The following is a 26,067-nucleotide window of genomic DNA, read 5'->3' as shown; positions in this document are numbered from 1 at the left end:
TGTAGATTTACAGAAAATATGCATATAAATCACTTATCCTAAAACGTAGTAAATAACGTAGCAAAAACTTGATCAAATCCATTTCATACACAAGCTGGACAAATTGGCTGTGCGTAATCTCTAACTTATCTATGGCGTTTTATAAATTAGTGCTTCGACATTAAAAAGGAGGTTTATAAAAAGACCCCTCATAGCATCAAAAACTCTTAATTCCTCTCTCCATTTCCACTTTTTGTAGTCCCTAGAATTTATACTCATCACAAACATATCACCATTCTTATAAAAAGTAGTTATTTTAAGAAAAAAGTTGCACTGCAATCATGATAGGTTACATTCAAAATTTCGTGTTATCAAGAGTTCTTCCCTTTATAAACACATGTCTGAAATAAGAGCCCCATGCCCATCCATGCAGAAGTATCTGGTAAGCAGGGTACCAGCCTCGGTTTCATTGCTTGGGGCCACGTGGTCACGACACTGGCAGGCGTCCAGGTCCAGAGAGGCCTCCCCCTCCCGTCTGTGCCCCTCTTCTGCCTTGCACCCTCCTCAAGAGACTTTGCAGTTGTTCCTGGAGCAGCGTCTGGGGGGGCTCTGGGGGAGGTGGGTGCCCTTGGCTTTTCGGAGGCTGGTCCTCTTGTGGCCGGAGCTGGTGGCGAGGGAGCAGGGCCGGCCGTGCGCCATCCTGGCGCTCAGGCCGGTGGCCATCGAGAAGGACTTAAGGTGGCTCCTGAGGGCCGTGGGCAGCGGCAGCCTGTCCAGCAGGTGTGCAGGCGTGCAAGACACCACTGCCCGGCAGCACAGGTCCTGCAAGCTCAGGACTTGGGAAAGAAAAGGAAACCCGGTTCACTTGCAGTGTCCTGGGTGTGAGGCCAGCACCGGGGCAGCAGGATGCCTGTCCACCCTCCTCTCTGGGACTCTGGGGCGAGACATCAAGGCCCAGTCTCCCACCCTGTGCCTACAGGCGGCAATTAGAAATAGGTGGTCCTGCTTTCGTCTCCTTAAACCCAGTTTGCCTCCAAACTTGAGACCACAACCGTCCCTCCCACTGGGTCTGAGAGATGAGTCCTGCCCTGCAATGGCCAATCAAGTCTCCTCAGGATTCATGCAACCAGCTTTTGGGGCTTGAGGCCAAGGGCTTCAGGAAATGTGCTTCCCAACTGAGTAGCTGACCCAGAATAATATGTTATCAGCTTTATAAAGACATACTGGAGAACACACCAGAAAAGCAAATGCTGTCACTTATATTTCAGCTATATTGTTCGTTTTATGAGTCAGAGCCCCTGCTCAGACAGAGCGGGACTCCCCAGGGGCCTGCTGGGAGCAGAGACTGCGTCTCACCCTTGGTACAGTCAGGGCACTCCTCAACCCCTGGAGCATCAGACAGAAGAAACACAACCCAAGGCTTTGGTTCCTTTTAGAATCAAGGTCCTAACGACTTTCAGAACAGTGCTTCTCAACTGGGGGCGATTTTGACTTCCTAGGGCATTTGGCAAAGTCTGGAGACATTTGTGGTTTTCACAAATGGGGGCAGGGAGACCAAGGGTGCAGCTCACCCACAGCATAGGGGATGCCCCCACCAGAGGACACGCCATCCCAGCTGGCTGTAGTGCCAAGGGGCAGAAGCTCTGATTTATGAGAATGGAGACAGTGACCTGGGGGCAGGTCCTGGGAGGCTGACCGCTGGAGGGGCTGCCGGGCAGCCTGGAGGAGCACCTACCCTTGCTCGGCCTCCAGAGCCGGTCCATCCCGTGCCGCAGCAGCACGATCCTGGCCAGCTCCATAAAGGACTCAGTGATGTTGAAATTGCACAGTGGGCTGACCTCGAAGAACGTCACACCCAGGCGCTCTGCGTAGGCCTGGGCCTGCTCCGTGGGGACCTGCCGCTTGAAGGCCAGGTGCAGGCGGTTCCCCACCAGGATCTTAGGGACCCCTGGGGCATGCTAAAGGGTGACAAAGAGGCAAGGAAAGTGGGTCAGGCACAAGCTTTGTTGTTGTAATGACAGGTGCCCTGGGGTGATATCCACGTAGAACTTCAGAATATGTCCTTTTTTGAAAATAGGGGCTTTGCAGATGGAATTAGTTAAGATAAGATCTTAGGGTGGACCCGACATCCCATTACTGTGACCTTGTAAAAAGGGGAGAGGACACAGGACGCACAGGGAAGAAGGCACATGACGGCAGAACAGAGATGGAGTGAGACGTCCAGAGATCGAAGGCCAGGGACTGTCAGCAACACCAGAAGCTGGAGGAGGCAGGAAGGACCCTCCTCTCAGACAGAGGGAGCCAACACCTTGATTTTGGACTTTGACCCCAGAACGCAGAGAATGAGTTTCCTTTGTGTTCAGCCACACAGTCTGTGGTGAGCTGTTATGGCCACCCCAGGACACTCACAACGGTGGGTGGGACTGACCACTAGATGTCCCCGTTGGCAGCTGGGCCGGTCAGGGTGCCCGCAGATAGCAGCCTAGTTAGCACTGGTCAACCTGCCTGACTGTGTGCAGGGCCTCATCCGGTGCTAAGAGGTGACATGTCCTCCCCGCTGTGGCTGGAGCCTTGTGCCCTGGCTCCCCTGCCCACCCCTCCATGGGCCCACAGGGAGGGAGCCCTGCCCCTGCTGTACCTCATTGATCTCCTTAATCCACCGGTCGATGCCATCAAAGGACCAGCGGTTTGCGATGTCGTATACCAGGATCACACCCTGGGGAGGCAACAGTCACTTGTGGAGAGACTGGCCAGCACGCAGGCCACTCAGACACACACTCACAATGAGCTAAACAGTCATTCTACTTATTTTAATGCAAAACACATTTTTTAAAATTTATGTGCCAAATGTAGCAGCTGTATGATCATTTCCAGTGATAATTTCATAAGCTCATGGAGAAACCCTCAAATGTGAAGGTGAGTTGGGTAGTACAACTCAGTTCCCCACATACATGAGCTGGTCTAGGGACATGGAATGTGGGGGGACTGCAGAGCCCGCCCACCTAGACAGAGAGTTCCCACACATGTGCAGACACACACGCATGTGAGTGTGGTGCACACACAACCCACATGCCTGCATATTTATCTGTGTACATGCATACATGCACATGAATGCACACCACTCATGCACACGTATGTACAAATACAACACATGCAACCACACCCCCCTGATGCTGAAGGCTTGGGAGTCACCAAACAGTCCACAGCACAACTTTAGACTCTGGCATCAGCTTATATGTGAGCTAATTGCTTTGTCCTCCAAGTATCCGTTAACGAGCATTCTGAAAGTCATTATTAAAGTCAGTTTGACCTCCCAGTTCAGGGGATGTTACCTGTGCGCCCCGAGAGTAAGAGCGGAATATGGTACAAAATCTTCCCTGACCCGACGTGTCCCTGGAAAAGATGTTGGAGGCCTGTAAGAAGAAATCACTACTTCCTGACAATAAAGTTTTTGAACTTGAGAGCCAGAGCAAGTATATTTTATAATTGTCAGTCAGTGGCCATCCCAAAGGAAAGTCCAAGCCCCCAACAAAACGTTGGGCACATTTTCCCTGGAGAGATCCAGACCTTGAGATGTCCTTCTGGGCGCTTTCTCTTTTCTAATTATTTGAAAAAGTCAACTAGAGAAAGTAATAATGGGTTGAAGTGTGATGTGTTAGCCACTCAGTCGTTTCCGACTCTTTGCGACCCCATGGACTATATATAGCCCGCCAGGCTCTGCTGTCCATGGGATTTCCCAGGCAAGAATACTGGAGTGGGTTGCCATTTCCCTTCTCCAGGGTAATGGGTTTCCACATAATAATTCTGACATTTCAATAAATCTAATTTAGGTTTTTTACAAGTTGTTTAATTTGGAGATAAAGCTATCTTTGGAATGAGTCTACACTGAGGGAGAAATAGGCCAAAGGATTTGGTGGGGTCACTCCACTTCCAATTAGGTCAAAAACATCATGGGAATTCCCTGACATCCAGCGCTTAGCACTCCTCGCTTTCACTGCCAAGGGCACAGGTTCAATCCCTGCTCAGGGAACTAAGATCTGGTAAGAAAAGATCACATGAAGCCAGCCCTGTGGATACATCCCTATGTTCCTCAATATGAGGAAGTGATCCTGGGATGCATTCATCAGGATAAAGAAGAATAGCACTTTGGGACGGACTCCACCGTCTCAGGGCATTTACTGAGATGGACCGACCACCCCAACCAGGCACAGGGGCTCCGTTTCAGATGCCAAGGAAACAGGAGCAGCTGTTACAACAGCCTTCTGAGTCCAGGACAAGTTTGGATTGAGAGGGGAGCCCTCAGGAGGTCTCTGGGGAGGAAGGAAGGGAAAGGAGATTTGAGAGTCAGCAGGGACAGGGACATGGAGTGGACATCATGGAGAGAGGCTTCCCGGGTCCACCTTACTGCTCCTGGTTAAGGGTGGGTGGGGGTGGGAGAAGGGGCTCTGGGCCCTCTGGAGACACTTGTGGCCTTGAGAGGTCTGGCATGGTCAGGCGGGAGAATGGAACCATGCAGGTGGCCCAGGAGAGGGGATGACACAGCAGCTAGCGATGGTGGTCAGGAAAGCCACACGGCGTGGGGGCGACCCAGGGATTAGTCACAGCAGGAAAGCCCTAGTCACCCACCCCTAGAACTGGAGGGCCAGGGGTATCACACCAGAGCATCAGAACCAAGGCTGCCTGGAGTGGGGACCAAGAAAGAGACCCAACCCAGAGCTGGGCGACACCCTGGCCTCTTACACCCCCACCCCTGTCCACCCTCCGCCCTGTTGAGCTTGGTCACAGCGTGTGGCCCCTCAGCACTAGCGAGGCAGAAGAAGAGTCCACGTGCTCTGGACTGACTCTGAGGCCCATGCAGATGTCAGCTCCCACGGGAGCTGTTGGGTCAGGCTGGGGCTGCAGCAGTGGGTCTTCCCTCAGGTGCTACCAGAGTCCCCAAGGGCCAGGACAGCTCCCCCATCCCATCTTCAGGGGTCAGGAGGGACCCCTGACTCACCAGAGCTGCAGCTTCACCCGCCGGCCGTCCAGCAGGATGGTGGTGGTCTTGTAGTCGATGCCTGTGAAAGAGGGTCGAGGCAGCTTAAGTGCCAAGCACTTCCATGAAGTCTTGTTCAGGTAAAAGGTGCAGATCAGAGAGACAATCTCATGCTGGGGGAGAGAGGACTTCCCACTGGTGGGATCCAGCGCTCATGGGGCAGCTGAACTGGGCCCTACTTGGACCCTGGCCCACCGGCCTCACCTACTTTCTGTCTGAAGCAGGGTCTCCAACCCCCGCTCCTCCCTTACCACTATTGCCTCCAGCTCAGTGCCCAGGCCCCTGCCACTACCTGAGCGGTGGGCAGCAGGAGCCCCCAGAACCATTCTGCAGCGGGCTCTACACATGGCCTGCTGGCCCCAGGTTTGCTGAGAGACTGTGGGCAGCCCAGCCACACACCCTTGTCTCCGCTGGACCCAGGGCTAGAACATGGTGCTCCTTTCCTCCAAGTTATCGCACTGTGAGTGTAAGGTAAAAGTGTATAGAAAATGAAATTAGTTATGAAGTATTTTCTCAACTATACAAAGACGAAACATGTACCTACGTGCACTAGGGTGATGAAATAAAGTTCCTGTTCTATGGCAAGACGAGAAAAACTTAGACATAAATAGTTTTTCTGCCCATATGGACTGCCTCCCTGCTCCGCTTTATGTATTGGACATCTGCATTGACCACAACTCCATAGGAGACAACATGCGTGCCTGCTAAGTCACTTCATTTGTGTCCGACTCCTTGTGGCCCCATGGAGTGTAGCCCACCCGGCTCCTCTGTCCATGGGATTCTCCAGGCCAGAGTACTGGAGTGGGTTGCCATGCCCTCCTCCAGGGGATCGTCCCGACCGAGGGATCCAACCGGCATCTCCTGCATTGCAGGCAGCTTCTTTACTGCTGAGCCGCCGGGAAAGCCCATAGGAGAGAACATTCCTTCTTAATTTTGTAAACCATCAGGATGGCCTGGTCAGCACTTGATAACTCCTCAGGAGATAACCTTCTTGCGTAATGTTGTGAGGGATCCTGATGACCCAGATTTGCTTTGGATGAGCAGACCTAGATTGTATCAACCTTCAACATGCCTTTTGATGTATATCCCTTTGTCTCAAAAACATTTATAACTGTGCTTTGACCTGTGACAGGCAGAGCAGTCCTCAGAGCTTTCCGAAAGACAGTCTCCCAGGTTATAATTCACAGGTTGGTGCAAATAAAATTTTCCATTACTTTCTTGCAAAACGTTAGTCTCTTAGTCATGTCCGACTCTTTGCAACCCCATGGACTAGGGCCCACCAGGCTTCTCTGTTCATGGAATTCTCCAGGCAAGAATAATGGAGTGGGTTGTCATCTCCTACCCCAGGGGATTTTCCCAACCCAGGGGTTGAACCTGGGCCTCCTGCATTGCAGGCAGATTCTGTACCATCTGAGTCACCAGGGAAACCCTTCATTTTCTTTCTTAGACTAATTGATTAATTAGTCTAATTTTCAGTGACAGTCATGGTGTAGTGACAGGATATCAGAGACACCCCCCCAGAGGACACCAGGGGTCTACCCTGAATGGGCACTTGGTATCAGCCTTTTGAGCCCCACCAGCTTCTCGGTACTCCTCGGGTGTTCTGGTGAGCTCTCCTAATATCCAGATCTCACTGTTTAAGTGATGATCCTACAACTTTTATTTAAGGTCTTCTGTACTTGACTTGGAGTCTTAAGGGGCACTAGTGAATTTCCTTGGTAGAGTCCTAGGGAGGTCTGGGCAGGAAGCCCAAAGAAACATAGACAGCTGGAGTTTTGTTAAATTTGGCTCCAATTAAGAAGAAAAAAAAAAAAAAAAAAACAAGTCGATACATGGTCTGACCAAACAGTTTGCCAGTGACACAAGACAGCTTGCTCAGCCCCAAGAACAAGGGACATCAGGCCGCCACAAGGTGTCCTCAGGTGACTGAGAACCTAACGGAGATGTCCGAGGATCGATCCTCCAGACGTGTAGCAGTGCTACTGCTGCTGCTGCTGCTGCTAAATCGCTTCAGTCGTGTCCAACTCTGTGCGACCCCATAGACGGCAGCCCACCAGGCTCCCCTGTCCCTGGAATTCTCCAGGCAAGAATACTGGAGTGGGTTGCCATTTCCTTCTCCAATGCGTGAAAGTGAAGTCGCTCAGTCGTGTCCGACTCTTTGTGACCCCATGGACTGCAGCCCACCAGGCTCCTCCGCCCATGGGATTCTCCAGGCAAGAGTACTGGAGTGGGGTGCCATTGCCTTCTCTGAGCAGTGCTACAGCAGATCCCAGATCCTGTTACAAGGATTAAGTAAACACTGTTCTTCTGGGGACACACGTGATAAAAGCTGATCACCAAGTACTCCAAGCACCACCCATGGTGGTTTTAGACTGTCAGAGGGTGAAACTAAGATAAGTAAAAAAGTCGAGCTGATCCTGGGAGTAACTCCTTGGAGAGCTAGACTCAGAAGCAGTACAAAGCTCATCAACCACACTGTCCTCAGAAAGTTGTTCAGATCATATCTCATCTCTGAATTAAGCAACCAAATCAATAATGGGAAACTGTGCTTCAGAGGCCAAACAGCTCATGGATGGAGAGCCACGTATGGGGACACAAGCTGCGTTTATATAGAACTGATGCTTGCAAGTGCTTACTTAATTGGGAATTAAAGGAAATCCTGCCCTGAGATGACCAAGTTGGGATTCTTTTTTTGGCATTCCAAAGCTGATTTTTGTGTGAACACTCAGAGGAAGCTAGCAGAGGATAATTTCGTACTATGTCAGTCAGTCTGCAGGACCCCTGCCTACAGGGTCTCCTGGAAACTAGAGTGATAAAAAGCTTTTCTTTTTTCTAAAGTTGGATTGCATGCATGCATACTAAGTCGCTTCAGTCGTGTCTGACTCTGCAACCCTATAGACTAAAGCCTGCCAGGCTCCTCTGTCCATGGGATTCTCCAGGCAAGAATACTGGAGTGGGTTGCCATGCTCTCCTCTAGGGGATCTTCCCGACCCAGGGATCGAACCTGCATCTCTATGTCTCCTGCATTGGCAGGCAGGTTCTTTACCACTAGTGCTACCTGGGAAGCCTTAAAATTGGATTAGCAGCAGAAAATATTTGTGGGGCTAGTTTCTTGGATCATTTGAATTGGAAAGGTTTGTAATTGTCAAAATTTCAAAAAACTCATCTTAAACTATTGTACCTGTTTTAATCTGTATGCAGAAGCCCCAAGGGGGGAACTTCCCTGGACGTATAGTGCTTAAGAATCCAGATTGCAACAGAGGGGATGCGAGTTCTACTCCTGGTCAGGATAGATCCCACATGTTGCCGAGCAACTAAACCCATGCGCAGAAACTCCTGAGCCCAAGCACACAATGAAGATCCCGCCTGCCGCAATGAAGACCCGACACAACAACAACAAAAGAAGTCTTATTCATAAGTCTCCTGTCTTAAAGCAGGTTAAGGGCAATGCCACGTGTCTGGTGGGGATGGCAGACTATTCAGCTTCACATTCTGAGGACACGTCATCCAAGTGTTTAGGACAGAGCTCAGATTCCAGAGAGTGTTTAGGTCAGTAGTTTTGGATCTGGGCAACTGCATCTTTTTTAAATAAATGTTTATGTATTTAATTTTATCTATTTTTGGCTGCACCGACTCTTCACTGCTACACTTGGGCTTTCTCTAGCTGTGGCAAGTGGGCTTATTGTGGTGGCTTCTCTTGTTCCAGAGCACAGGCTCTAGAGTTCGAAGTCTCAGTATTTGTGGTGTGTAGGCTTAGCGGCCCAGCAGCATGTGGACTCTTCCCAGACTAGGGATCAAACCTGAGTTCCCTGCATTGGTGGGAGAATTCTTAAACACTGGGCCACCAGGGAAGTCCTGAAATTACATCTTGTAGCGACTACCAAGGACCTCTGTACAGTCCTTTAAATCCCTTCAAATGCTTATGTCCTTCCTTTTGCAATAGTCAGCAATGGAGCATGTGGAGCATAAGACACCCACACACATACACAATAAATAAATGGAATATATACACATTTACTAAATAGAGTGAACATATGCATGATAAACAGGTATGACTGCATATAATATATACACATAATAAATATAATTACCTTATATATTTTTATATAAGCTACACATAAATTAGAGATACCAAGGGAGCATTTCATGCAAAGATGGGCACAATAAAGGACAGAAATGGTATGGACCTAACAGAAGCTGAAGATATTAAGAAGAGGTGGCAAGAATACACAGAAGAACTGTACAAAAAAGATCTTCACGACCCAGATAATCATGATGGTGTGATCACTCATCTAGAGCCAGACATCCTGGAGTGTGAAGTCACGTGGGCCTAAGGAACCATCACTATGAACAAAGCTAGTGGAGGTGATGGAACTCCAGTTGAGCTATTTCAAATCCTAAAAGATGATGCTGTGAAAGTGCTGCAATCAATATGCCAGAAAATTTGGAAAACTCAGCAGTGGCCACAGTTTTGAAAAGGTCAGTTTTCATTCCAATCCCAAAGAAAGGCAATGCCAAAGAATGCTCAAACTACCACACAATTGCACTCATCTCACATGGTGGCAAAGTAATAATGCTCAAAATTCTCCAAACCAGGCTTTAATAATACGTGAACTGTGAAATTCCAGATGTTCAAGCTGGTTTTAGAAAAGGCAGAGGAACCAGAGATCAAATTGCCAACATCCACTGGATCATCGAAAAAGGAGGAGAGTTCCAGAAAAAACATCTATTTCTGCTTTATTGACGATGCCAAAGCCTTTGACTGTGTGGATCACAATAAACTGTGGAAAATTCTGAAAGAGATGGGAATACCAGACCACCTGACCTGCCTCTTGAGAAACCTGTATGTGGGTCAGGAAGCAACAGTTAGAACTGGACATGGAATAACAGACTGGTTCCAAATAGGAAAAGGAGTACGTCAAGGCTGTACACTGTCACCCTGCTTATTTAACTTATATGCAGAGTACATGGTGAGAAACGCTGGGCTGGTGGAAGCACAAGCTGGAATCAAGATTGCTGGGAGAAGTATTAGTAACCTCAGATATGCAGATGACACCACCGTTATGGCAGAAAGGGAAGAAGAACTAAAGAGCCTCTTGATGAAATTGAAAAAGGAGAGTGAAAAAGTTGGCTTAAAGCTCAACATTCAGAAAACGAAGATCATGGCATCTGGTCCCATCACTTCATGGCAAGTAGATGGGGAAATAGTGGAAACACTGAGAGACTTTATTTTGGGGGGCTCCAAAATCACTGCAGATGGTGACTGCAGCCATGAAGTTAAAAGATGCTTACTCCTTGGAAGAAAAGTTGTGATCAACCTAGACAGCATATTAAAAAGCAGAGACATTCATTACTTTGCCAACAAATATCTGTCTAGTCAAGGCTATGGTTTTTCCAGTAGTCATGTATGAATGTGAGAGTTGGACCATAAAGAAAGCTGAGTGCTGAAGAATTGATGCTTTTGAACTGTGGTGTTGGAGAAGACTCTTGAGAGTCCCTTGGACTGCAAGGAGATTGAACCAGTCCATCCTAAAGGAGATCAGTCCTGAGTGTTTATTGGAAGAACTAATGTTGAAGCTGAAACTCCAATACTTTGGGCACCTGATGCAAAGAACTGACTCATGTGAAAAGACCCTGATGTTGGGAAAGATAGAAAGCAGGAGGAGAAGGGGACAACAAAGGATGTGATGATTGGATGGGGGCTCAATGAATATGAGTTTGAGTAAACTCCGGGAGTTGGTGATGGACAGGAAGGCCTGGTGTGCTGCAGTCCATCGGGTCGAAAAGAGTTGTACACAACTGAGCATGAACTGATACATATTTATATAGAGAGAATATAGAAATATATATTTATGGTTCAGTGGTAAAGACTCCACTTTCAATACAGGAGACATGGGTTTGATCCCTGGTGGAGAAGATCCCCTGGAGGAGGAAATGGCAACCCACTCCAGTATTCTTGACTGGGGAATCCCATGGACAGAGGAGTCTGGTAGGCTACAGTTCATGGGGGTCACAAGAGTCAGACATGACTTAGCAACTAAACCACCACCACCATCACACATAAAAGTTAACTTTGAAGTTGCTCAGATGGTAAAGAATCTGCCCACAATGCGAGAGACCTGGGTTCGATTCCTGGGTCAGGAAGATTCCCTGGAGAAGGGAATGGCTACCCACTGCAGTATTCTTGCCTGGAGAATCCCATGGACAGAGACCACAATCCTGGTGGACATGACTGAGGGGCTAATGCTTTTTTTGCGCACACACACACATACATACACACAAATATTTAGTTTTTTCCTTGGAATGCTTAAAGGTTTTGCACTGTCTGCCTGAAGCAACACACAAGTACACTTGGGCATCTATTTTTGCATCTGGAGATAACGTGGGCTTTGACACATTTGTTTCCAGACAATGAGAGAGGATGCTTGCTACTCACAGGCTAGAGGGCTGTTTCACTTTTATCCTAAAGGACGTTAATCTACTGCATGAGCTGGGCTGGCTCCTTTGATTTAGAAAGTCTCCTAGCGTACTGATATTTTAGGTCCACAATAAAAAAAAGGTTTTCATAAATGTGAAAGCATTTGTTCCTGATGGTCTTCTTAAGCATACTACTAAAATGAGTTTTTAAAACTGTATTTGCTTTTTGTTTTCATGAGTTGTGGACGCCGATGGTTTCAGGGGTCACATCATTCTCTAGGGCTTGGTGTGGAAAATGTACCACACCTGTGTTCCACTCTCCATTTTATGTATTTCTTTAGATTCACTGCACAGCTTGTAGGATCTTAGTTCCCTGACCAGGGATTGAACCATGGGTCCATGGCAGTGAAAGCATCAAGTCCTAACCATTAGACTGCCAGGGAATTCCATTCACTCCCCATTCCAACCTTCACCAGTCTTTTCTTTTGCTGTGTCTCTCCAAACTTGTAAACAACGTACTTATATTCCTACTTCCTGACTTTTCAGTTTTAGGCATTAATCAAGTTTCCATTACAGAAGGTGAAATTAGAGTTCTCTTTCACTGACGTACCCCCTGCCTCTATCTCTAACACACATTCTCCCTCTCATTTATACGTGCACACACGAACCGAGTCTCGTTATGTTGCTGTTTTAGCTAAATCTATATTCAATTTTACATCAATATGACCAAGTGAACACTGTCCAGAACTGAACCATGTGGAATATGTGTTTATTTGTCCTTCATGTACAATTTGTTTTTGTTCTGGGTCCACCTTGTGACATGTGGGATCTTAGTTCCCCAAGCGGGCATCCAACCTGTGTCCCCTACATTGCAAGACAGATTCTTAGCTGGATTTCCAGGGAAGTCCCCAATTTGTTTGTTTGTTTGTTTGTTTCTTCCGGAGTTAAAGATTGCCTTTGGGTTTACTTGCTTAGTTTTCTCTGCGTTTATCACTAACTCCTCCCTATGATCTCCCTAGTCATCTAAATCTCTAGATGCGGGCCTATCTAAACTCAATGAAGAGTGACTGCCCTAGACACAACATAAATAAGTGTGCCCGCAGCTGAGGTAAGAAAGAATTTTCCTTCAGAAACACAATCTGACCTTTCCTCTGGCAGGGTATGAGGGGATCTTCTCCTTGATGCTGGCGTTTTGCAGTTCCAAACCTTATTATGGGGCACCTTTATTCTTCTTTGTTTTGCTGACCACTCAACAGGCTCTTTCACTCTGGAGATGCAAATCTTTCAATTTGGGGAAACTTTTTTTTTTTTTCATATTTAGTTATTTGGCTGCACTGTGTCTTCGTTGCGGCACCCAGGCTCTCTAGTTGTGATACACAGGCCTAGCTTCCCCGCAGTATATGAGATCTTGGTTCCCAGACTAGGGATCAAACTTTCATCCCTCGCATTAACTACTGGAATTCTTAACCACTGGACTACCAAAGAAGTCCCCGGGGAAACTTTCTTGAAATATGTTTTCCTCCTCTGGGGTCTTTCTTTGGAAATTTTATTTCCGCCATCACATTTGCAGTTTCCAAGATCTTTGTCATTTTTGGATTTCTCCCTTTTGACATTCTGCCTCTGGTCACAGCTGCAAAGCTCCTACTGGACCAGCCCTCCTGCAGATAACGACTCTCAGCGGTGGACATGATATAAAAACCAGTAAGCTGATGACCCTGGAGAGTGACTGGCCAAGCAGGTAGGAGAGAGAGCGTCTTCACTGTTTTCTCCACATTGGCATCATAGCTTGCAATGATTGTATAGTTTGGAGTTGTCCAGGGCCAGCTTCCTCCCCGGGTGGAAATTAACCTAACACAGGAGAAGCAGGGATGGGGCATGTGCAGAGAGCAGCTTTGAGGAGAAGGAATAGTGGAGAGTCCAGAATGGCTCAGCCTTGGGATCTAGCCTGAAACCAGGCGCACCCCTCAATCTGTCAGTTACATGAGGCCACACACTCCTCTTTGCTTAAGCTTCTTTGAGAGGATTCTTTTTTTGCACCAGAAGATGCTCTGACGGAAAACCCATGAAGCACAGTGACTGGAGAGAGAGACAGAGGAAACTTAACACACAAATCTTGGAAAAGGTGCAGAAGTACCTTTTAACATCTTCCCAAAGCAGAGCATAATGCTCTCTACACCTCAGAGTCTCGCTAATAGTAAAAACGTATTTGGGCTTCCCAGGTGGTGCTAGTGGTAAAGAATCTGCCTTGCAAGAGACCCAAGAGACACAGGTTCAATCCCTGGGTCAGGAAGATACTCTGGAGTAGGAAATGGCAACCCACTCCAGTTTTCTTGCCTGGAAAATCCATGGACAGAGGAGCCTGGAGGGCTACGGTTCATGGGATCACAAAAAGTCGGACAATGACTTAGCAACTGAACACCAAACATGTATTTGAAAGAAAATCTAGGGACTTCACTGGTGGTCCAGTGGCTAAGACTCCATGCTTCCAAAACAGGCGGCCCAGCTTCAAATCCTGGGTGTGGAACTAGATCCCACGTCACAACTGAGAGCTCGCATGCCGCAACTAAGACCTGGTGCAGCCAAATAAATAAATTTAAAAAATCTAACTCAGCAGTAATGATCTAACTATTAATATTTGAAACCCAAACTGAACTCTGACTCTGGTGGTTGTTCTCATCAGGGCCAACCCCTGCCAGCTCACCTGCGCTCGGCATACCAACCCTGATGCCTGGGACCCTCAGGCACCCTCCCCAAGTCCTGTGTGCTTTGGAGACCCAGGCCCATGTGGTCTCCATCAGTGTTAATGTCCTTTAGTGCTGAGACCCATCCTTCTTCCTGCACAGACCCATCTGTGCAGCTGAGTGCCCCGCTCCCGTGGCAGGCACCTCCTTTATCCCTGTAGCTGAGAATTTGGGACAGGGAAGAACAGGGGAGGTTGCGGGGGAGGGTCGGGGGGATGGGAAATAAAGCTTGAGAAAACATTCCTCCCCTTTGATCTGTAGGGTGGAAAGTGGGAGCAGAGATGGGCTAGCCCACCAGGGACCCCACAGGTTTCCCATGTAGGACTGTGAAGACCCTGCAGGGAGAAGCTCTGTGGCACCTGGGAAAATCCCATTCCTGATGACCAGCAGTTCCCTCCCTCTTCTTTATTTTTTTTAATTAAATTTATTTTTTATGAAAGGATAGTTGCTTTACAGAATTTCACTGTTTTCTGTCAAACCTCAACATGAATCAGCCATAGGTATACATATATCCCCTTCCTTTTGAACCTCTCCCCCATCTCCCTCCCCATCCCACCCCTCTAGATTGATACAGAGCCCCTGTTTGAGTTTCCTGAGCCATACAGCAAATTCTCATTGGCTATCTATTTTACATATGGTAATGTAAGTTTCCATGTTACTCTCTCCATACATCTCACCCTCTCCTCCCCTCTCCCCATGTCCATAAGTCTATTCTCTATGCCTGTTTCTCCACTGTTGCCCTGTATATAAACTCTTCAGTACCATTTTTCTGGATTCCGTACATATGTGTTAGAATATGGTATTTATCTCTTTCTTCCTTCCTCTTCTTGTGCCTCAGTTTCCCAGATGGCTCATGTCTGAGACCTGCCACCAGCCGTGGCCTCAGATTAGCACAAGCTCCATTCTTCCCCAGGCCTCTGGGTCCCAGAAGATAAACCCTCTATCAAGGCTGTGCCCGCCTCAGAGAAGCCCCCAAGTCACACCTATTCATGCCAGGTTCAAAGCCTCATTGTAAGAAGGGTCTCTTTTTTCATACACTTATTTATCGAACCGTTTTTTTTTTAATGTTCCTCCATTTATGTGTTTGCTCTGTGCCTATTTATTGTACTTCCTCTTCTCTGACTCTGTTACTTTTTGGTTCATAGTTTTGACAGCAGCAGTGTCCGTGTTAGGCTCAGAAGGCATAGCACACATTTGGTGCACTCAGCCAATTCACCAAGAGCTCTGTCCATCCAAATAAAATAAAAATACACAAAAGTTCCTAGAGCAAAGCCTGTAGGAATGTTCACTGAGTGAATCAGAACGACAGAACAAGAAGAGAGATAATTTTAGCCTAAAAGAAAAAGCAAATGTCAACTGCCGAGCCACTCCTTACACTTTGAGGCCACCGGATGTGTAAATAATCTATTTCCGCTCCTCCTGCACCTGCTGAATTCTATCTCTATGACTTAGAGGACCCAGACATGTAAATACTGGCTAAGCATCATTGACGAACGTATTTATCATGAGAACCTGACTTTTGAGAACATGTCTTATGTTGAGTTAAAATATCTGAAAGCAGAGTGCTGGCTGCCAGGGGCGAGGGAGGGTCCAGGTTTCTACTTGAAGGGGTGAGGAAAATGTTCTAAAATTAGAAAGTTACAGGGTTGTGAATGTCTCAAATGCCACTGAATGATTCACTTTAACACAGTTGCATGTGTGCGTGCTAAGTCACTTCAGTCGTGTCCAGCTCTTTGTGACCCTGTAGCCTGTAGCCCACCAGGGTCCTCTGTCCATGGTATTCTCCAGGCAAGAATACTGGAGTGGGTTGATCCTCCAGAGGATCTTCTTGACCTAGGGTCGGAACTCGTGTCTCCTGCGGCTCCTGCATTGCAGGAGGATTCTTTCTCTTTTTCCTTCTTTTTTTAAAGAACTTTTTATTGGATATAGTTGGTTTACAACGTTGAGTTAGTTTCAGGTGTGCAGTAAGATAAATCAGTTATACATATACATATATCCACTCTTTTTCAGATCCTGTTCCCATATCGGTCACTACAGAGTATTGAGTAGATTTTCTTGTGTGATACAGCAGGTTCTTATTAGTTATTTTATATATAGTAGTGAAAGTGTTAGTTGCTCAGTCATGTCCAACTCTTGGGACCCTGTGGACTATAGCCCACCAGGCTCCTCTGTCCATAGAATTCTCCAGGCAAGAATACTGGAGTGGGATGCCATTTCCTTCTCCAGGGCAGGCAGATTCTTTACTGATGAGCCACCAGGAAAAGTCCTTTAACATGGCTAGTTTTATATTATGTGAATTTCACCTTAAATACATATGTCCTATCCCGAGATGTACCCTGCCTGGCTTTTCAGATTAGAAGGGCACTTTGTTGGGAAATGTTGGGGTGCCTCACAGGACTGAGGGGGCTCGGGATGGGAGAAGCACAGAGACCCCAGGGCTGAGGTACAGGCCCAAGATTCACGCACGGCTCAGAGGCTGCCCCTGTGGTGCTGCCTCACGTTTCTAAGTAGTTCTAAAAATGTCATGTTTTAAATGGGGATCTGAAGTGTGTTCATCACATGAGAATCCCACACAGAAAGTCCACCCCAGTCCCGCTCTTTTTCAGAGTCTATGCTCAGTTGCTCAGTCGTGTCCAGCTCTTTGTGACCCCATGGACTGTAGCCCGCCAGGCTCCTTGTGTCCATGGGGCTTCTCCAGGCAAGAATACTGGACTGGGTTGCCATGCCCTCCTCCAGGGGATCTTCCCAACCCTGGGATTGAACCCAGGTCTCCCACATTTCAGGCGGATTCTTTACCGTCTGAATCACCAGGGAGGAAAATGTGTTCCTTGCACATTTCTCCTTCCTGGTTTTTCTCTTTGAGAAAGCAAAGTGGGGACTTCCCTGGCGCTCTAGTGGTTAGGACTCTGAACTTCCAATTCAAGGGGTGAGGGTTCAATCCTTGGTCAGGGAACTAAGATCCTACACGTAGTGTGGAAAAAAGAAAAAAAAATAGCAAAGTGGTTCAACCCAGGTGTCTCCAGCCTCCTCATGGCCTGGCTACCCCAGCTCATCCACACAGCTCCCAGCTCTTAGCTGCCCCAGCTGCTCACTCCCCATTTGAGGGCTAAATTCTCCCATGCCTTCCCTGGCAGGGACAGGACCACTGTCATGCCCGCCGTTTCCCCTAACAATCTATGTGCTAAGCTACTGCATTCAGGCCTTGTGAAATTCCGCAGCAAGGACAACCTCCACTGACCAGATACTGATGGGACCCAGGACATCACCCAACATGAATGAAATTAGGGGTCATCCAGAGTTTCCCCTAACTATCACTCGATATGGCCCAATGACTACCCCTTCTTTCCAGAGCCCTGACACCTCAGAGGGTCCCAGTCCCTTCAAATTGCAAGGCTGCCCCTGCCAGGTCTTGAGGTCACCCCTTAATGTGGGCACTGCTTAGACCTGGACTCAGGCCCCCAGCAGGGCTCAGTGGGCATGTTACTGAGTCTAAGCTCCCTCTGCTTGCCACACAACAGGTCAGTGAATCCAAGAGACAAGGTGTTGAGGCAAGGAATACGATGAAAGCCAGCTGACTGAGAAGATGGCATAAATAAGTGGAGAGAAATGTGTTCATGGATCGGATTGATAGACCCAGTATAGTCAAGTTGGCTGCTGCTGCTAAGTCACTTCAGTCGTGTCTGACTCTTGTGCGACCCCATAGACGGCAGCCCACCAGGCTCCAAATTGATTCACACATTCAGTCTCAATCAAAAATCCTGGTTGGATGTTTTGGGGGGGTAGATTGACAAAGCTAAATTTTATATGGAAAATGAAAGGAATTAGTATAGCTCTTGTGAAGCAAGGAAGACCCAGTGCAGCCAAAACTAAACTTAAAAAAAAAAAAAAAAAAAAGACCACCTAAAGAGACAAGTCATCTGTATTAGGAAACTGATGAAATGCTGGTAGCATTTTAAGCCAGCGTGCTGCAGTCAGACCTGCTTTAGGAGCCCCTGGAGCCCCTGCAAATGGGTGGGTGGACCGACACCCTGCTCCTGGAGAGGAGGAGTGGGGAGGGTGACCCAGGTTGAGTGGGGAGTTTGGTTGAGGCCTCCAAGGAGGCAAGCTCACTTCTGAAGAAGGTAAACCCTGAAGACGTCACAGAAGCTGCTGTCTTACATCACAGCCCCTTTAAATTGTCTTCTTTGTGGATCTGACAAAATCTACATAACTGATATTTTTAGGTCCAAGCCCCCCGGGCATTGCAGCTCTTCTGTTTTTGTTTATACACAATTCACTCTTTGCCCCCAGTTAAGCTAAAGAAGCCTGGAAAGCGTGAAACAGAAGTTCAAAGCAATCTCTTAAGGTGAAGTGAGCCCACCACAGCCTGCAAGTGCTCAGTAATACGCCAGCCATTTCCATACACCTTGCTGCTTCTCTTCACCCCTAACAGTCGACACGCGGAACCTGAGCTCCTGGGCCAGCCATGAATAAGCAAGCAGGTGTGGCTGGCAAGACCCGGGCAGGACCTGGAGGCTGTGATTACCTGGCTGCTCTCACCTTGCAGCCACCAGGCGTCCCATGACAGTGCCAAAGGACACAAGGGGTGGTGGCTGGGCCTCCGGCTCTGGTAGCTGAGTCTCTGACTAGAAGGAACCTGGACTGGCTTGTTCTGAGCCCTTCCCTGCCCATCGCCTAAAGTCAGGTTCACCCTGGACTTGGGGCTTGCAGGGGTTAGAGGTCAGACTAAAGGGGCTGTCACACTGCAGGGAGAAGATCCCACAAAGACACAGGAGAGGTAGGACTTACCCAAGGGCTTTTAATGAGAAAATCTCATACAAATGCAATTTTATTGTTTTCAAATACGTGGCAGTATTTATGACATAATTTTTAAAACCCAATGCATTAAGTTTACTGAGTGCTCACAAGTGGTACTGAGGGAGATGAAGGAGTTTGACCATGAGGAAGGAGGATAAAACACGACTCAACTCTCAGTTCAAACTGGAAAGTGATGACTTTATAAACCGTGCTTTGAATCTTAAAGTGGTTGCCCAGGGAGACGGGCAGAGTCCCTGTAAGCTGTCTGCAGCATCTAGAAGGTAGCAGGAGAGAGTGGGCATCTTCTGGCAGAAAGACTGTCAAAGGCAAAGAGAAAGGACAAATAACCTATTTCACGCCATGGTTCTTCCACACTCTCAATAAGTGGGAACTGTTATTTTTAGCTCTTGGCAAAGATGAAATGAAGAAAGAAAGATGGGAGCTTCCTGCTGGGAAAAGGAAGCTGGAGAAATAGTCAAAAGATAGTAGTCGGAGAAACAGTGAGTCTCCTGTTGGGAAGGAAAAAAACTGGAAGGTGAGAGATTGTAGCTTTGGATGTCAGTTTGATCCACTCCCATCACTCATGAAATGAACAAAATGTAGAAACTCAGCAATCAGGGAAGGAAAGGGTATGAACCTGGCATCAGGAACACCCGAGCCTGGGCTCAGGGGGGACCCAAGATGAGGAGAAGACAGAGCCCAGCTACAGCCTTGATTTGCCACCTTCTGGATACTGACTGTTGAGGCCTTCTTTCCATTTCTGCCCAGAGCAGGACTTCAGAGGGATGAAGAGCTGGGACTGAGCACCAACCCACTGGACAGAAGTGAGGCTCCAGGGCCAGTAAGGGCCCGGTAGGACCATGAGTGTGCATGTCACCCATGGGATGGAAGGACAGCTCCTTGGGCAATGGGCCACCCCGTGAGAGGTCTCCACAGCTCACATCCACCCTCCTGCTCCTCCCAGAGCTCGGGTTGCAGGAGAGGGTCAGGACCCCGAGGGCCCCACCCTCCAACTGTAGGCTGGGAGGCAAACAGAAGGTCTTTGGTGGAGAAGCCAGGCCTCAACCAGACTGTGTCGGAGCACAGACTACGTGCAGGTGGAGCTGCCCGGGTATGAGACAGACACAGGGATACACAGCAGACCCTCCTGCGAGCACAGAGCAGACCCGCCTGCGAGCACGGAGCAGACCCGCCTGCAAAGCAGAAAGCGTGCAGGTGGGGGGTGTTTGGTGCCCCAGCTGTGACAAGACTGACAGAGTAGTGGTGGGGGGAAGGGGGTCTCTACTGGGTATCCAACTGGAAAAGAATGTGTCTTGACTTCCACCCCCCACCATTCCTCAGTCCAGTGGGACAGCATCCACCAACGTCAGAGATAAGACAGCGGAGCCTCAGAGGACACCCCCAGCCTGGATCAGGCAGAGACTTGTTCAGCACTCAGAGTCCCCCCCATGAATACCCATCATTTGATTATGTAAAAATGAAGGGTTTCTGTACTTTAAAATACTATTAAAGGGATTAAAAGCAATACATCAACACATAAGTAGATACTCATAATACGTATTTCCAACAAAAAACTCACAGCCAGAATGTATTTTTTCAAACACCCGCACTGCCCAGTAAATTCAGCCTAATGAAAAATGGACAAAGGTATTCAATCTCATCAGTCATTAGAGAGATACAAATTCAAACTACACTATACTTTCCAGAAGGGCTAGAATGCAAAAGAACAAGAACCAAGTGTTGGTACGGATGTGAGCAAACAGAACTCCCAAACTTGGCAGCAAGAGTCTAAACTGAAAATATTTTCAGAGTATCTTAAGTTAAACATATGCATGCCACCATACTCAGCCATCCCAGGTATATTCTGACAGAAATAGGTCTTTGGTATTGCAAAGACACACAGTGGACACATTCACAGCAGGACTAATCACAACAATCAGAAACTGGAAACCACAGAAATGCCAACCCCAGGAGGATGGTAAATAAATAGATCACGGTGCATTCACACCAGGGCTATATCCACAACCATATACGACCCAGGAGAGTCTTATACAAGGATAGCATGAGAAGCAGTCACAGTACAGCTCTAATTTTTACACAGAATGAATGAAAAAGTAATGACCCGTGATGTCAGAAGCCCGGCCAGCGGTCATATTTTGGGGTGTTGTGGCTGGCGGAAGGGTTGGGGGCCCAGGAACCTGTTGGTATTGGGCTTCCGGGGTGCTGGTTGCATGGGCTTGTTAGCTTTGTGAAAAGTCACTGAGCTATGCAGTTATAATAAGTACATTTTCCTATATGTATGTGTCATACTTCAATAAAAGTTTAAAAAGGAATGGAAAACAGAATTCAACTTGTAAGGAAATGTGAGCCCAGGAGCAGATGGGAATTCATCCCAGTTACTTCATGCAATGGAACAATCTAATAAAAACATGAAGTTGGTAAAATAGTTCAAAGGAGAGTTTTTTTTAATGAACTTGTAAAGAAGTTTTTAAAAATTGAAAAAGAGGAAAATTTTAAAAGTAAGGAAAAATTAGAGAATTCTCTGGTGGTCCTGTGCTTAGGACTCTGTGCTTTCATTGCTGAAGGGATGGGTTTGATCCTTGGTTGGGAAACTAAGCTACTCCAGTATTCTTGCCTGAAGAATTCCACGGACAGAGGAGCCTGGCAGGCTACAGTCCATGGGCTTGTAAAGAGCTGGACACAACTGAGCTACTAACAGGCAGAATAATGGCCCATCAAAGAGATCCATGTCCTAATTCACAGAATTTGTGGATATGTTAGGTTACATGGCAAAGGGGAATTGAGTTTTGCTAGTGAGGTGATCTTAAGATACAGAGATTATTCTGGATCGTCTAGTGGCCCCAGTGTGATCACATGCGTGCGTGCTAAGTCTCTTCAGTCATGTCCGACTCTTTGTGACTCTACAGACTGTAGCCCTGCAGGCTCCTCTGTCCATGGGATTCTCCAGGCAAGAATTCTCCAGGTGGGTTGTCATGCCCTCCGCCAGGGGATCTTCCCAACCCAGGGATTGAACCCATATGTCTTACATCTCCTGCATGGGCCGGTGGGTTCTTCACCACTAGCACCACCTGGGAAGCCCAGTGTGATCACAAGCGTCTTTAAAAGTGAAGCAGGAGGCAGAGTCCAGCTCAGAATGATGAGATTCGAGAAAGACCCCCCCCTCCAGTCCCCACTGCTGGCCCTGAAGGTTGGGGAGGACCTACAGGCCAAGAGACAAAGGCAGGTTCTAGAATGCGGAAAAAGCAGGAAAACAGACTCACCACTAGAACCTCCAGAAAGAAATGCAGGCCTGCTGACCTTGATTTTAGCCTATGAGATTGGGTTGACTACCACCCCTCAGAACTGTAGGAGAATTTGTATTATTTCAAGCCACTACATTTGTGGCAATTTGCCCAGCAGCCACAGGAAACTAATACAACTGGTGTCACTGAAGTAGAAACACCAATAAATGCACCAGAAGATGTTTTGAGGACATAAAATAAATTTCCCTAAAATTGAGGGAAAAAATCTGCAAATTGAAAGTGCCAGGAATTCAAAATGAAGCTTTCAGCTCTGAGACATGGTCTGGTTAAGCTCATGAAATGAAGCAAAAAGAAGGATCCCGATCCCTTCAAAAAAAAAAGAAGGAACCCTTCAGAAATTCATGAAGAAAATGCAAATCACCTGTATGGGAAAAAAAAACCCAGCTGACTTCAGGCTTCCCCACATCCAATGGCAGAGGATGGAGCAGTGCTTACAAAGGTTGAGGGAAAGAAAACAGCAGTTGAGACTCTTACACCCAGCCAAGACAGTGTTCAAAGATAGAGGCAAAGGACAGTGACATGAAAATGCTTAGGAAACACTCATGAGCCCTTTCTGAAAAAATGATTGAAATGAAATTACCAATCAGAGGGACAGCAAAATAAAAGATTACTGGTGAACACAGAGTACTCTGAAATATTGAATTAACACTGAGCAATTGTGGGCACTAATAGCTACTAGCTACTTTTATGCATAGCTACCATGCAGAATTGAGTGTTTAAATCTGGGCAACCTGAACATAATAAACAGGCTCTGAACTCAGGCATAGGGTGGAGGGAAATGGGTTGTGAGGCTGAAAGGCCCTCGCCTTTTCTGCCAGAAGCACCCACACTGTTTCAGAGTGAAATGTATCTTTAAAATAATAATCATGATGATTCCAATTTCTTCCAATTTTTCATAATCTCTTTTCAGTTTTGACTAGTTTTATTTATTTATTTTGGGCTGTGCTGGATCTTTGGTGTTAAGCGGGCTTTCTCTAGTTGTGGCAAGTGGGGGCTACTCTCCAGTTTTGGTGTGGGGCTTCTCACTGTGGTGGCTTCCCTTATTGCAGAGCATGGACTCTGGGGCATGCAGGTTTCAGAATTTGCAGCACCTAGGCCCAAGAGTTGCAGCTCTGGGCTCTAGAGCATAGGCTCAATACTTGTGGCACACAGGCTTAGTTGCTTCAAATCATGCGGGATCTTCCCGGATCGGGGATCAAACCTGTGTCTCCTGCATTGGCAGGCGGATTCTGTACCACTGAGCTGCCAGGGCAGCCCCATAGTCTCTTTTCTTAATCCAAGAAAAATCTTTTAGTAAATCAAAAACCCACAGAGGGTGCATCTATCGTATCAGTTCTTTTCTGCAGTGTCTCAAGCCAAGCTGACAAGACCTTTTGTGGAACATGTCTTTTTAGCCTTAATCCTCTCTCTGTATCAAGGAAAAAACTTCAGGAGAAATCCCTAACCAGTTGTTAAAAGTCTCGGTTCAGCACATAGAATGAACGTAACAGAGCAGAAGCACCAAGCCTCCATTCACACCAGCCAGAAGGACCTTTGTGCAAACGCTGGTCCACGTTCCTTTTTGCCCCCACGTTGTTCATCTGCTACAGAACAGAAAACATTCCACAGCCTGTTTCCCCAAACATACACAGCCCTGTATTTGCTGAATGTTTTGTTACTTCACCTCCGGCCCATCCATTCCCTGAGCCCCACACCAAGAGGACCCAGCTGAGGAGAAAACAGTCGCAGCTCCCCACTCTCATAGAGCTTAAACCCAGCACTGCGCTGTCCAGCACTTCTGCTGCCTCACAAGTGGCTGTCCAGCACTATGCGTGTGGCTAATGCACCCTTTCAGGGCTTCCCTAGTGGCTCAGTGGTAAAGAATCCACCTGCAATGCAGGAGACATGGGTTCCACCCCTGGGTTGGGAAGATCCCCTGAAGCAGAGCTTGGCAGCCCACTCCAGTATTCTCGCCTGGAGAATCCCATGGATGGAGGCTATCATCCATAGGGTTACAAAGAATTGGATGCGACAGAAGTGACTGAGCACGCACACTTTTAGTTGTATTTCCCTCTAACATGCTTTAAGTGTAGAAAACTACATGTAGCTGGTGACATCATCTTGGACAGTCTGTTCTAGAATCAGAATCTGCCTTTTCATAGGACCAGGGCGTGACTGTTACATGCACTGCAGTGTGAGAATGGATCCAGGTTTTCACCATCAGCTCATGCCCCCATCTCAAACCTTCCCCAACTCAGCGCGCTGCCCATTGTCTTCTCGGTCCTACCCTGGCTGACCAGGACAAGAAGCACCCCCATGCTGGCTTGAACATTAAGATTCCATTCCCTAGGCTGCCTTCCTCAGCTACCCAGGAACCAGACAGCAAGCAGCAGGCTCCGTATTGGAAATGTGGCTCCTGCCCCCGCGATGTTAGCTCAGGGGTGAACATCCACAGCTCTCCTTCCACTGCTACTCAGTCTGCACCAGCCAAGCAGCCTTTGGTGGGTAAAGACCTGGGCACTGCGGGAACACCTGATCCTCCCGCCTCTTGGGCCAAGTTCTGCCCACTTTCCTCCCTGCTGCCCTTCTTTTCCTCCTAATGTCCACCCTCTTTTAGGGGCTGCTGCTCTCAAACCAGAAACTTCTTGGACTCCCTGTAGGTTGCCATCGGGTGCTCTGGTCTCCCCTCACCCTGGGACCCTCACACTCTGTCTGTCCTTTCCTTCTTGCACCCCAGACCATGCTCCCTAGGGTCACTAGCGTTCCTTGCCCTCTCAGGCCTGTCCACCAGGAGGAGGAGCCCCTCCACGCACTGGGAACCCTGAAGAAGCCTCGAGATGCGTCCTCTGTGCTTTCTCTCCCTCCCTTTCCATCCGACCTACGCGCAGAGCCACCACCTGTGAGCCTGCCGCCGCTGTGCTCCGATCCCACGCTCCCAGCCCCTCGCGCCGGCGTCTCATCCCCACGCGTCCTTTCTAGACTCGCCGTGTGCCAAGTGCGACCTCCCGGCAGGACATCCTGGAGCAGCCCCGCCAACCTTCCTCCCCAAACCCGGACTGTGTGGTCGTACGCTCTCCTCCGTGTGGCAGGTACCCCCAGGTCCGGAGGACCCCAGCTCCCCATTCAGCCGCTCGCTCCCGCCTCACGCCCGGAGTGCGCGCGCCCCAGCCTCACTCCCACTAGTCCCCTGGGTCCCCCATGTCCAGGGTTCGGGGTGTGCAGCCGGGGCTGCCCGGGTCGTGCGGGCGGGATTCAGGCAGAGACTCGACGGCCCTAAGCCCGGCGCTCCCCTTCCGGGTCCCGCGTCCCCTCTCTTTCACAGTCCCGGCGCGCTCCACCCCTCCTCCCCTCGCCTCAGCGGCCTCGCTTTCCCTCCCAGGCCCCGCGGCCCCCGCTCCCCTCCCTGATCTCCCTGCTCCCTCCGCCCGCGGAACGCTCCCCTTCGGGACCCCGTACCTCCTGGGCCTCTTTTGCTCGGCTCTTTGGCGCCCCTCGCCGGGCCAGTTACCCCTCTTCGCAGCCCCGGCGCTCCCCACCCCTTCTCCTCTCCTCTCCTCCCTTGCACCCCTCCCCCGCCTAGCTCTCGCGTCTGCGCCCCCCTCCTCCCCAGCCCCCGCGCGCTCCACCGCCTCTCCTTCCCGGCCCGGCTCTCACCCGCGGGGTGGCCATACGGGGACTCGGCCGCACCGTCCTGCAGGCTCGCCAGGATCTCTCCTTTGCCCACGTCGCTGTCGCCCACGAGCAGGAATTTGAGCAGAAAGTCGTAGGCGCGGACCGGGCTGCCCCCGGTGCTCAT

General features: G+C 48.6%; 1 protein-coding gene across 2 annotated transcripts; it reads right to left on the bottom strand.

Annotated features, from left to right (window-relative positions):
* Positions 1-477: 477 nt before the first annotated feature.
* Positions 478-26,067, bottom strand: RAB40B (RAB40B, member RAS oncogene family). Of its 2 annotated transcripts, none has more exons than XM_068978419.1 (6): positions 25,926-26,067; positions 4,976-5,036; positions 3,312-3,372; positions 2,618-2,695; positions 1,715-1,937; positions 478-815 (listed from the first exon to the last, which is right to left on the bottom strand). In XM_068978419.1, the coding sequence occupies exons 1-6, from the start codon at positions 26,065-26,067 to the stop codon at positions 544-546; spliced, it is 837 nt and encodes a 278-aa protein (XP_068834520.1). In that variant the 3' UTR covers positions 478-543. The 2 variants fall into 2 exon arrangements, with proteins under 2 accessions (XP_068834520.1, XP_068834521.1); XM_068978420.1 differs by having other exon boundaries at positions 1,715-1,880.

Source organism: Capricornis sumatraensis, chromosome 8 (genome assembly GCF_032405125.1).
Source record: "Capricornis sumatraensis isolate serow.1 chromosome 8, serow.2, whole genome shotgun sequence".
NCBI classification, from domain to species: domain Eukaryota; kingdom Metazoa; phylum Chordata; class Mammalia; order Artiodactyla; family Bovidae; genus Capricornis; species Capricornis sumatraensis.
Note: the sequence above shows the minus strand (reverse complement) of the source record. Positions and strands in the feature narration are given on the sequence as shown.